Raw genomic sequence first — 12765 nt, 5'->3', positions numbered from 1 at the left:
GACAGCAAGACATGTTAGACTGGTACAGGACATGTATGAGGACAGCAGAAAATGTTAGACTGGTACAGGACATGTATAAGGACAGCAGGACATATTAGTCTGGCACAGGACATGTATGAGGACAGCAGGACATGTTAGACTGGTACAGGACATGTATGAGGACAGCAGGACATGTTAGACTGGTACAGGACATGCATGAGGACAGCAGGACATGCATGAGGACAGCAGGACAGTGGTGAGATGTGCTGTAGGAGTGACAGATAGATTCAAGGTAGAGGTGGGAGTGCATCAAGGATCTGCTCTGAGCCCCTTCTTGTTTGTTCTGGTGATGGACCGACTAACAGATGGTCAGGTAGGAAACCCTGTGGGCTATGATGTTTGCAGATGACATTGTGATCTGTGGTGAGAACAGGGAACAGGTGGAAGATAACTTGGAGAGGTGGAGGAAATGCACTTGAAAGAAGAGGAATGAAAGTCAGCCGTAGTAAGACAGAGTACATGTGAATGAGAGGGACGAGGTGGAACAGTGAGGCTACAAGGAGCAGAGGTCACAAAGGTGCAGGACTTCAAGTACTTGGGGTCCACTGTCCAGGAAAATGGGGAGTGTGGTAAAGAGGTGAAGAAGAGAGTCCAGGCAGGATGGAGAGGATGGAGAAAAGTTTCAGGAGTGATTTGTGACAAAAGTGTGTCAGCAAAGGTCAAAGGAAAAGTTTACAAGACAGTGGTGAGACCAGCTATGTTGTATGATCTGGAGACAGAGACATGGACAAAAAGACAGGAGACAGAACTGGAAGTGGCAGAAATGAAGATGTTGAGGTTCTCCTTAGGAGTGACAAGGATGGATAAGATCAGGAATGAGATAATTAGACCCTTTGAAAGAAGAAGAATGGAGAGACACTCACTTTCAAGTGGATGATTTTTTGTCAGTCACTAATTTTACTTTTTTTTTAATTATTAGTTTTACTTTGTAGGATTTTCACTTTCACATTGACATTTTTATTTTTGATTATTTTTAAAGAAGATAATTTATGTTATATGAAAGTAAATAAAGCATAAAACATACAGGGGGGTGAGCACTTTTATGGGAACTCTTCTTGTTTTGGTGGTAATTGGCATAAACCCTTGCACTCTGCTCATAGTAAATATCCTGTACAAGGTGTTGCTTGAACTTTTTTGTCTTCATGTTTAAATGCATCATGCTACAACATGGACTGTTTGCTTCAACTATTAAACAGCATTATTTTTATTTAACAGTATAACTAGAAAATTTTGTTGAATGTTAGAAGGTTGTTTGTGAAGTTGCACTGTCACCTCTAATGTTTCTGACGATGCAATTTTATCTTCTTGCTGCAGAAACTAACATCTACATCGAGCTATAAATCCCAAACTGCAAGATTTCTGAGTGCCAACCTGCCGTGTAACAAGTTCAAGAACCGCCTGCTCAACAATTTGCCTTTTGAATCCACCCGCGTCTCCCTGCAGCCAATCAGAGGAGTGGAAGGCTCTGACTACATCAATGCCAGCTTCATTGATGGATACAGGTGGGCCCATAAGAACTACAGACAAACATAATTTTTATTAGGGCTGAACGATTTTGGGAAATATTCTAATTGCGATTTTTTTTTTTTACCTCAGTATTGCGATTGTGATGTAATATGCTATTATTTTTCAATGTCTTCTTCTCATGTATCTCATCCACGAACACAAGCAATAAATCAGTTTCAGTTGCAAAAGACTCCACTGTTTCAGCTCCGCTACAACTCTGTTTCTGCATATTTTGTATAGCTCCAGAATAGCAACTTGGCTAAAGTGTGTGCACGAGGGCATTCTGTACCGCTTATCCATTGTGTTCACCATAGCCGTAAACCCAGGCCTGGTCACTATATTAATGGGCATCATGTCTTTCGCTATGAACTCCGTTATTGCTCGAGTTATTTCCACGTGCCGTTTCAAATTATGTGCATAAGTAGTAACACCTTCAAACAGTTCGGTCAGTGATCCCTGTCGGCTGGTACTTAGTTTACTTTAAGTTGAAGCACTGGGCGTTGGCATTCTAGCCATGGAATTGTCGTAAATGGCTATGTGATGTTTTTTTAAGTGTTGATAAAGATTCGTGGTCTTACCTCAAGAGGTAGCAACAGCAGCAAGACAGGTTCTGCACAATACATGTCACTGCGCAGCGTCTTCTTTTTTATAGACAAAATAATTCCAAACAACGGACGTGCTGCCCCTCTTTGTACCAAATTTTCAGATGTGTCAACATCTGTAGAGCCTGACGCCATTGTGCATCCAGTTAAAGCGCAGTGTTGACTTCTCCTGCTCTCTGCTCTGCTTTTTTGTGATTTGTTTGTCATTGTCTGTCGTTAGCGTTGGTATTTCTGCGTCTCTATGTTCCCCGTGTCTGCACATTGTCCTGAATGAGTTCTGGTTCTGTTTCCTTCTGTGTCTTCCCCAGGGATTATGTAAGTTTGCTGCATGTCAGCTTTTGTATTTCTTTTATTAAATATATATTCTTCTTTAATCCCGAGTTCTCCGGCTCCTGCCTGTACCTGGGTTCTATCAAACATCAGAAATGTAACAGAATGCACGGACCTTCTGTTACGTTTCTGATGTTTGGTAGAATCGAAGTGCAGGCAGGAATCGGAGAACTCGGGACACAAGGACACAAAGTTCAACTGTTGTCCTCTTTATCCACTTTAGAGCTTTCTGAACTTCATTCTAACTAATCTTTCACACTTACTGGTCTTCCCCTGTCTCTACCAGTGTACTACTACTGGAGCATCCAAGGTTCTGTTCTTGGGCCCTTCCTTTTCATCATCTAGCTTCTTCCCTAGGTCATATTTTCTGTATTTATTATTTATTATATATTTTCTGTATGCAAATGACACCCAGCTCTACTTGTCTATCAAACCCAACCCTACTCTCCCACCTTCTGTCCTCGTTGATTGCCTAAGTGAGCTAAATTGTTGGTTTTCTTAACATTTTCTTCAACTAAACAGGGACAAAATATAATTTATCCTTGTCTGTACCAAAAATCTGAGCTTTTTCTCCTCCCACTCAGCAACTCACAGCTCCCCCCCCCCTCCCTTGTCATTCCCAACACCTCTCTTTCCTTCATGTCCTACATCAATAATGTCACTCGGTCTGCTTATTTCCACCTACATAACATTAACCATCTCCGTCCTTCTCTCGCCTCTCATGCCCCTGCCATCCTTGTCTATAGTTTAGTGACATCCCACATCCATTATTGTAGTTCCTTTCTTTTTGGCCTCCCACATAAGTTCCTTCATGAGTTACATATGGTTCATACCTCTGCTGCCCCGTGTCCTCACCCAAAACCCCTCCTACGATCATATCACTCCTGCCCTTAATCAGCTTCACTGGTTCCCAGTGAAATCTGGCATCATCTTCTAAATTCTACTTTACACTTTTAAAGCCATCCACAATCTGACCATTGTGTGTTTATTTGACCTTCTGCATGTGTCCACCCCCTCCCGCTCCCCTCAGATCAGCCTCACCACCATAGGGAGCAGGGCTTTCAGCTTCTCTGCTCCTAGACGCTGGACCCTCTGACCTACAAAACATCACCTCTGTCACTGTTAAGAGCTGGTCTGAAAACCCATCTCTTTAGATCAGCTTATCCTTCATTTTACTCAGGTGCACCTTCTAGTTTCATGTTTTGAACACTTACTGTTACTGTACCTTTTTTTTTTCTGTTGTTTTTTTTTTTGTTTGTTTTATTTTTAACTGTGCAGTGTCTTTGAGTGTCTAGAAAGGTGATTATGCTGTATTTTAATCTAAATAAACCCTAAGGGTAAACCTGTGTCTGTCTTTTATATTCTACAGGCACCAGAGAGCATATATTGCCACGCAGGGCCCATTAGCTGAAACCTCAGAGGACTTGTGGAAAATGTTGTGGGAACATAACTCCACCATCGTGGTCATGCTCACCAAACTGCACGAAATGGGACGGGTAAAGAGCACGACCTTTCTTTCACAACAGTTCTGTCTTCCCCTGACGTATGAACTACTGCGACAATGAGCTAACTTCAGCAGCTTAACTTAAGAACAGCTTTTACGTTCGTACAACGCAAATAATAAGTCAGCCTTCACACTTGGTAGTCAGCTTGGCCAAGTAGGCACAATGGTTGTCCTCCAATCACAGGGTCTGGAGTTCAATCACAGCCCTTGCTGTGTGTCTGTGTCCTTTGGCAAGACACTATACCCCATTGCCTACTGAAATGCTTTTGACTGTATGAGTGAAAATATATCAACAGTATTTGTGATTTTATGCTTATAATTCTATTCAATTTAAGTAAATTTATTTAAATGGGGCCAAATCACAGCAAATGTCATCTCGGGGCACAAAAACATTGCAGACATAAAATGACAACTAGGAAAAGTTATTTAACTAAAGAAGTCAGACAGTTTTGCTGAATAATTAAATCATCACAACCTCACATCCTGATCATCTCATTGGTAACAGTGGAAAGATATGACTCCATTTGAACAGCAAGAAACCTTCAGTAAAACCAGAACCAGGCTCAGGATGGGCAGCCATCTGCCTCGACTGGCTTGAGGAAGGGAGGACAGGAAAGGGAGACAAATAGAATGACTGGTCCAGATGCAGCTTCTATGGTCCAGGTGTGGTTTCTATGGTATGGAAGTTGTTTATATATTAATGAAATAAATAATTACAAATACAAACATGAAGATTAGAGTGAGTAAAGGCAGAAGCAGACTGGGTAGATGTGGCCAGTTGTCCTCCAGCAGTCTATGTCTATAGCAGCAGAACTACGGGATAGCTCAGGAAATCCAAGCCAACTGTAACTAAAGGATTTATCAAAAAAAGAAAGTCTTTAGCCTAGTGTTAAAGTAGACATGGTGTCAGCCTCACAGACAGAAACTGAAATCTCTGCCTCCCATTCTGCTTTTGGCAACTCTAGGAACCACAAGCAAACCTGCAGTCTAGAGCGAAGTGCTCAGTTAGGAAAACATGAAACAATAAGTTATTTACTATAAGATGGAGCTAGGTTGTTGAGAGCTTTGTATGTTGGAAGTAAGATTTTAAACATCTTTTTCTATTAGAAAAAGATGTTTAAAGGTGAGGGACCAGACAAAGTGCAGCCCAAAGACCCCAATGATGAGAAACACAAATGGACCTAGTGTTCCCTTGCCCGGACGTGGGTCACCGGGGCCCCACTCTGGAGCCAGGCCTGGAGGTGGGGCACGCGGGCGAGTGCCTGGTGGCCGGGCTTTTACCCATGGAGCTCGGCCGGGCACAGCCCGAAGAGGAGACGTGGGTCCCCCTTCCCATGGGCTCACCACCTGTGGGAGGGGCCAAAGGGGTCGGGTGCAATGTGGGATGGGTGGTGGCCGAGGGCGGGGACCCTGGCGGTCTGATCCTCGACTACAGAAGCTGGCTATTGGGACGTGGAATGTCACCTCACTGGTGGGGAAGGAGCCTGAGCTGGTGTGTGAGGCTGAGAGGTTCCGGCTAGAAATAGTCGGACTCACCTCTACGCATGGCTCGGGCTCTGGAACCAGTTTCCTTGAGAGGGGCTGGACACTCTTCCACTCTGGAGTTGCCCCTGGTGAGAGGCGCCGAGCAGGCGTGGGCGTACTTATTGCCCCCCAACTTGGTGCCTGTGTATTGGGGTTCACCCCGGTGAATGAGAGGGTGGCCTCCCTCCGCCTACGTGTGGGGGGACGAGTTCTGACTGTCGTTTGTGCTTATGCACCAAACGGCAGTTCAGATTATCCACCCTTTCTGGAGTCCTTGGAGGGGGTACTGGAAAGTGCACCTTCTGGGGACTCCCTTGTTCTGCTAGGGGACTTCAATGCTCATGTGGGCAATGACAGTGAGACCTGGAGGGGTGTGGTTGGGAGGAACGGCCCCCCTGATCTGAACCAGAGTGGTGTTCTGTTGTTGGACTTCTGTGCTCGTCATGGATTGTCAATAACGAACACCTTGTTCAAGCATAAGGGTGTCCATATGTGCTCTTGGCACCAGGACACCCTAGGCCGCAGTTCGATGATCGACTTTGTCATCGTCTCATCTGATCTGCGGCCACATGTCTTGGACACTCAGGTGAAGAGAGGGGCGGAGCTGTCAACTGATAACTACCTGGTGGTGAGTTGGCTCCGATGGTGGGGGAGGATGCCGGTCAGACCTGGCAGACCCAAATGTATTGTGAGGGTTTGCTGGGAACATCTGGCAGAGTCTCCTGTGAGACGGAGTTTCAACTCCCACCTTCGGGAGAACTTCGAACATGTTCTGAGGGAGGTGGGGGACATTGAGACTGAGTGGACCATGTTTCGTGCCTCTATTGTCAAGGCGGCTTACCAGAGCTGTGGCCGCAAGGTTGTCGGTGCCTGTCGCGGCGGCAACCCTCGAACCCGATGGTGGACACCGTCGGTGAGGGATGCTGTCAGGCTGAAGAAGGAGTCCTATCGGGCCTTTTTGGCCTGTGGGACCCCGGAAGCAGCTGATGGGTACCAGGCCCTTTGATACGGGCTGTTAGGTCCCTGTATGACCGGTGTCAGAGCCTGGTCCGCATCGCCGGCAGTAAGTCGGGCTTGTTCCCGGTGAGAGTTGGACTCCGCCAAGGTTGCCCTTTGTCACCGATTCTGTTCATAACTTTTATGGACAGAATTTCTAGGCGCAGCCAAGGTGTTGAGGGGATCCGTTTTGGTGGCCTTAGGATTGCGTCTCTGCTTTTTGCAGATGATATGGTCTTATTGGCTTCATCAGATCGTGATCTACAGCTTTCGCTGGAGCGGTTCGCAGCCGAATGCGATGCGGCCGGGATGAAGATCAGTTCCTCCAAATCCGAGGCCATGGTCTTGAGCCAGAAAAGGGTAGAGTGCCCTCTCCGGGTCAGGGAGGAGGTCCTACCCCAAGTGGAGGAGTTCAAGTATCTTGGGGTCTTGTTCACGAATGAGGGAAAAATGGAGCGTGAGATCGATAGGCGGATAGGTGCAGCATCTGCAGTGAAGCGGGCACTGTACAGGTCTGTCGTGGTGAAGAGAGAGCTGAGTCAAAAGGCGAAGCTCTCAATTTACCGATCGATCTACGTTCCCACCCTCATCTATGGTCACGAGCTTTGGGTTGTGACCGAAAGAATAAGATCTCGGATACAAGCGGCCGAAATGAGTTTTCTCCGCAGGGTGTCTGGGCTCTCCCTTAGAGACAGGGTGAGAAGCTTGATCATCCGGGAGGGACTCGGAGTAGAGCCGCTGCTTCTCCACGTCGAGAGGAGCCAGTTGAGGTGGCTTGGGCATCTGTTTAGGATGCCTTCTGGACGCCTCCCTGGTGAGGTGTTCCGGACACGTCCCACCGGAAGGAGGCCCAGAGAAAGACCCAGGACACGCTGGAGGGACTATGTTTCTCGGCTGGCCTGGGAACGCCTCGGGATTCCCCCGGAGGAGCTGGACCAAGTGGCTGGGGAGAGGGAAGTCTGGGCCTCCCTACTTAGGCTGCTACCCCCGCGACCAGACCCCGGATAAGCGGAAGAAAATGGATGGATGGATGGATTCTATTAGAATTAATAAACTATTCATCTCCTTGAAAACTTTGTGATCTTTACAATCTACTTCAGAACACTTTTCTGTTATACACTTTAGCTACTGTTTTATTAATTTTAGCTTGTAGTCTTTGTTCTGTCAATTTTAATTCTAGTCATTATTTTGTTAATTTTAACTATTATCTACTGATTTTTTTTTCTTTTAATCTTAACTTCTGTCCAACTTAGAGCTTTTGCATACTTTTTTTCTAATTATAGCTTTTATCTACTGTTTTTCTAATCTTAGTTTTTAGCAATTTTTTTTGTTAATTTTAGCTTTATTCTGATTGTTAAGTTTAATGACTTATTTTCAGCTTATTCCACAAATGTCAGTGATTATCAGCACTAACCATGTACTGACACACTCTGTCCGTGGTCTGTCTTGTATTTCTGTTTTCCCCTTTTCTGCTTTTTGTGTTTATTTCATTCTGCTTCTTATACTTTTCATTCTGCTTCTTATACTTTTCATTCTGCTTCTTGTGTGATTCTGTTCTGCACAGACAACACGATCCTCCTCTGTTTCTTGTGCCAGGTATCTGTCTGAGTCAGAACCCATCCTGTTCTTGTCTGCCTGGATCCTGCCTGTAGTTTTGCTGCCCCCTAATAAAAGTATTTTTATTTTAAACTCCTGCCTTCGCTTGCCTGCCTGCAAATGGCTTGAAAACTCAAGAACTGTGACATGTACTCTGCATTTTCAAGGAAAGTTAGCTTCTTTCTATTTATTTTGGAAGTAACATGGAATAGAATAGAACAGAATAGATGTTGCCATTTCTTGTAAGTGTAGAACAAAATTGTTGGCGCTCAACACAAAAACAGTGCACCATTAAATATATATGTACACAAAATATATAAAAACTTTGCACAATACTACAATTCCAAAGGAAAGAAAAAAGGAATATCTTCTACCACTTATCCATAGTCAGGTGCAGGTGCACCAAGTCCAAGAGACAGATTCAGACACCCCTCACTCTAATGACAGTCTCCAGCCCCTCCTGGTGGAACCTGAGCCACTCCCAGACCAGATAAGATTTATATAATCTCTCTAGTCTGCCCAGGATACCTTCCTAGTGAGACATTCCTGGAAAATCTCCAAAGGGAGGCATCCAGGAGGCACTCTAATAAAATACCCAAACAACCTCAGCTTATTTATTTTGATGCTAAGAAATAGTGGATCTGCTCAGAGTTCCATCCAGATGACAACGCTCTTCACCTAATTTCTGAGGCCGAGCCTGGCCACCCTACAAGGAACGCACATTCCGGCTGCTTGTATGCAGGATTTAATTTTTCATTCATGATTCAAACTTCATGATCACAGGTGAGAGTTGGAATATAGACAGACTAGTAAATCCAGTTATAGAACAGTCATATATTCTAGGTTTACAGCTCACATCCCAGAGAGTTAGTAGGATTGAGTGAGGAAAAGAGATGGGGACAAATTTGACAGATTGCAGAGGTGCAAGATTAATTGTTTAATCCAGATGCTGGTTGGGAGGGAGATCTGTAGTTGGAACAACTTGGTGAATAGGAATATGTGGAATGATTGTACTGAATGTTGAGCTGTTGTCCATGAGAAGTATCCTCATGTAGTTCTTTTAGTTTTCCAGATGACTCAGCATTTTTTGAAGGGTCACAGCGATGGCACATACTGTGGACCGATTCACCGTTTAAACAAACTGTTGGGGATTTAAACAAGGAGGGGGACCATCCTGGAGGTGCTGGAGACTAGTTGCTCCAAACATATTTATGGCTTTAGGAGTGTCTGAGCCAGTCTATCCTAGGCTTTTTGGTAATAAGAATGATGGTGGAGACTTTCAGATATTTAGGAACAGCAGCATGACTCGCTGTCATTTTCTTAGAGACACCTACATTTTTATACAACTTGCTGTACATCTAATGCTGTAAGTAGCAAGCAGTTGTTGGGTTTGTAGCTGGTACTTACTGGGTGTGTAGCTGTTACTTAGATGGTACATACATGGTACATATTGGATGAGTAGCTGGTACATACTGTTACTGACCCTGTACCTCATAAGTACCATCTACTTACCAGCCTTTTTGTTTTAATACTTTGTTTTTTCTACATTCATTTTTGCTGTTTTACCTCTGAATCGATATGCCAAACCTTTGGGTAAATAATGAAGCATTCTAATTATTTGCTCTGCTTTGTTTGTTTTGTAGGAAATGTGCCATCAGTACTGGCCAGCTGAGCATTCTGCCCGCTATCAGTATTTTGTTGTGGATCCAGTGGCTGAATACAACATGCCCCAGTACATCCTGAGAGAGTTTAAAGTCACAGATGCCAGGGTATGTTCTGGTACTGAAAACAGAAAACCTCATTCAGTTTCTTATCGCCAGTCACTGAAAGGCAATGGCGCGTCACCCTTTCTCTTCGATGGATGGCACTGAATAAAAGCAACTCTGACTTTTTAAACATTGTACCACTGTGCATTACAGGACTACTCTTCATAAAAAGCACTGGCCGATGAGTGGGATGGAAAATGTTCTCTTAGTAGTAACATTTATGTCACTTCACAACACTGGTCCTTGTTTTAAACAGGAACTGTCTGTGGCGTTGTGTATGAGGGACGTGTCTGTGGTTACCCAATCTGTTGCTGAACCCGATCGGTAGTCTAGCTTTTTCACGCATGCACTAAAAGGAATACTTCCGGGTCGCACGGATCACCGTTCAACACGCTAGATTAAGGAAAATGTACTGGTATAATTCCGTTTATGAATAAGAACTGTCTTAATTTACTTAGAAAAAGTATGTGCTCCATCTGTCGATTTTCATGTTACTAATTTACGCCACTTGTATTTCTGTTAAAATCATTGACACATTTGTGTCATTGGTTAAAATGATATGCAGCTTCACCACTGAGCGGTGCTGTTTCATCATGGAAATAATTAATTCTGTATCTTGCAGGGTTTTCTCATTCAGCCCAGGCTGGTCAGGTCTAACACGTCACATATCATCTTAACCAATAGTTTGTAACGGAAATACGAGTGACGTAAATCAGCTACATCAAGATTATTGAAGATAGAGCACATACTTTTCTAATTAAATTAAGACAGTTTTTATTCATAAACAACTGCGATCCGTGCGACCCGGAAGTACACTATGGATCATGCTTCCATAACAGATTGGGGAATGACAGTGTCTTAGTCTCATTATTTCTCTGCACCTTCATCAGGATGGCCAGTCACGGACCATCAGGCAGTTCCAGTTCACAGACTGGCCGGAACAAGGAGTGCCCAAAACTGGGGAGGCTTTTGTCGACTTTATTGGCCAAGTTCATAAAACTAAAGAGCAGTTTGGGCAGGATGGTCCAATCACTGTGCACTGCAGGTAATTTTTCTGATCTACTCACTGATTTTGTCTGTAACAGCAGTCCGTTAAACAACAACTGGTCCTGATGAGACCGTGAGGATTGTGACTTTTAGTTTGCAGTAGTTTTGTGTACTTTAAATGTATTTTAACAGAAGTTGACAAATAACACACTGTGGGGTAAGTTATTAAAATTATGTTTATTCATGAATGACCAATTCACAACAAGTTATCTTAGGGTTCTATACAACATAAAATAACAAGTCCAGAAAAGTCCAATTCAAATCCAGTTGCAGTACACAATACTATACTTTACAGTACATTAAGATGCAATACATTCTGTCATGGTGCATAAAATGCACACATGCCAGCAACAGAACATGGACAGAGAAGGTGTTGTCAACTGGATGCTGCTTGTATAAAAAGATAGTGTTGAAACATTATTTCATATTCCATGATTTAAAAGGATATAGGACCATAGTGTGTGTGCATGTGCGTGCGCACGTGCGCCAGTGTCCAAAAAATTGTACACTAGTGCACAAAAACAACATTTCATCTAGGTTTCCTTACTTTAATTCCATTTAAACCATGTTTCTCACAAAGTTTGTGTAAATTCATCTGTTTTAAAGACATTTGAACTATAATGCACTACAGACCTGCATTATTTAAAGGATGTTTCTCACAAAGCTTGAGGACAATAAGGTGTGGGGTTTTAAGGACGTTTAAACTTTAATGCACCTGAACACACAGCGTTTCTTACACCTGCATTACACCTAACATTTAGGAACTTTTGTGTGAAATCTTTTTTTAATCTTTTTATCTGTTGCTGCTGTTACACTTGAATTTCCCATCCGTGGGACAATAAAGGCTGTTTCTATTCTATTAAGCTGCCACCATAACCAACCCTCTACAACCTCATTACAAACATTTTGTGTATGACTATGCAGCCTATTGTGCTCCAACACGGGTCACGGGGAGACCGCTGCGTTTTAATTGTTCCCTGAAGCGCTCACCTCTGCTGGATGTTGTGGTCACAGTAGTTTATTAAAGTCTTACCTTGTTTGTGTTGATCAGTGCGGGTGTTGGACGGACCGGTGTGTTCATCACCATCAGCATCATGCTGGAGCGGATGAGGCATGAAGGAGTGGTTGACGTCTTCCAGACTGTGAAGATTCTTCGAACCCAGAGGCCAGCCATGGTCCAGACAGAGGTATGCCTTTGTGAATGTATCAGTGTCAACATGAAACTTTTTATATTACAGTTAGTTCGTTAGTTCTATCACTTGTACACTTCTAGTCAAACACTTGTTGGACAAAAATACAGAACTGAGTCTAAAACTACCAAGCTTACTGTTGGGCAAGGATAACTTTTTTACTTAGAGTTTGCCTACCTGCTGCACAGCCTTCAGTTTTTGGACCTTCTGTGAGCCTCCCTGCTCCTCTGGAGCTGGGCAGGTAGTTGAAGAATGTTTTAACCAGCAGCTTTGTGGTCTGAACTGAAAGGACAGTTTATTCTCTTTAAGGCTTTAAATATCAGGTGTGGACATGTTTTATTTGTTATTGCGTAATGCATTTTGAGGCTTTATTTCATTTAAGAGCTCATTTGAAAAAATGTTTCTCTTGTCCTTTTTGTGCTGCAGGAGACACTCTCAGGCTAGAAAAATAACTTTTACTCAAAGTAATATTTAATGACAATATTTTTAATTCAGTAGATTTTATACAAGTAACGTTACTTTTGCTTGAGTAAAGTTTCAACAGAGTAGCTGTGCTTTTACTTGAGTAAAATATTTTGTCACTCTTTGGTCCGCTGATATAAAAACACGTATATTTAGGTGAAACCCTGATCAGCTTCGTGTTGTACCCAGGACTGCAGCTGCAG

At 43.5% G+C, this 12765-nt stretch overlaps 1 protein-coding gene across 1 annotated transcript in view; it reads left to right on the top strand.

The window, feature by feature from the left end:
* The window catches only part of LOC119414901 (receptor-type tyrosine-protein phosphatase F-like), a 178179-nt gene that overhangs the window by 164388 nt on the left and 1026 nt on the right, over window positions 1–12765 (top strand). Inside the window, exons 25-29 of the mRNA XM_037682020.1 lie at window positions 1354–1541; window positions 3847–3973; window positions 9741–9866; window positions 10754–10908; window positions 11962–12097. Of these exons, the coding sequence (XP_037537948.1) occupies window positions 1354–1541; window positions 3847–3973; window positions 9741–9866; window positions 10754–10908; window positions 11962–12097 (732 nt within the window). The remainder of the gene's footprint in view (window positions 1–1353; window positions 1542–3846; window positions 3974–9740; window positions 9867–10753; window positions 10909–11961; window positions 12098–12765) is intronic.

The sequence above is a fragment of the Nematolebias whitei genome, chromosome 9, assembly GCF_014905685.2.
Source record: "Nematolebias whitei isolate Nwh7 chromosome 9, NemWhi1, whole genome shotgun sequence".
Lineage (NCBI taxonomy): Eukaryota > Metazoa > Chordata > Actinopteri > Cyprinodontiformes > Rivulidae > Nematolebias > Nematolebias whitei.
Note: the sequence above shows the minus strand (reverse complement) of the source record. Positions and strands in the feature narration are given on the sequence as shown.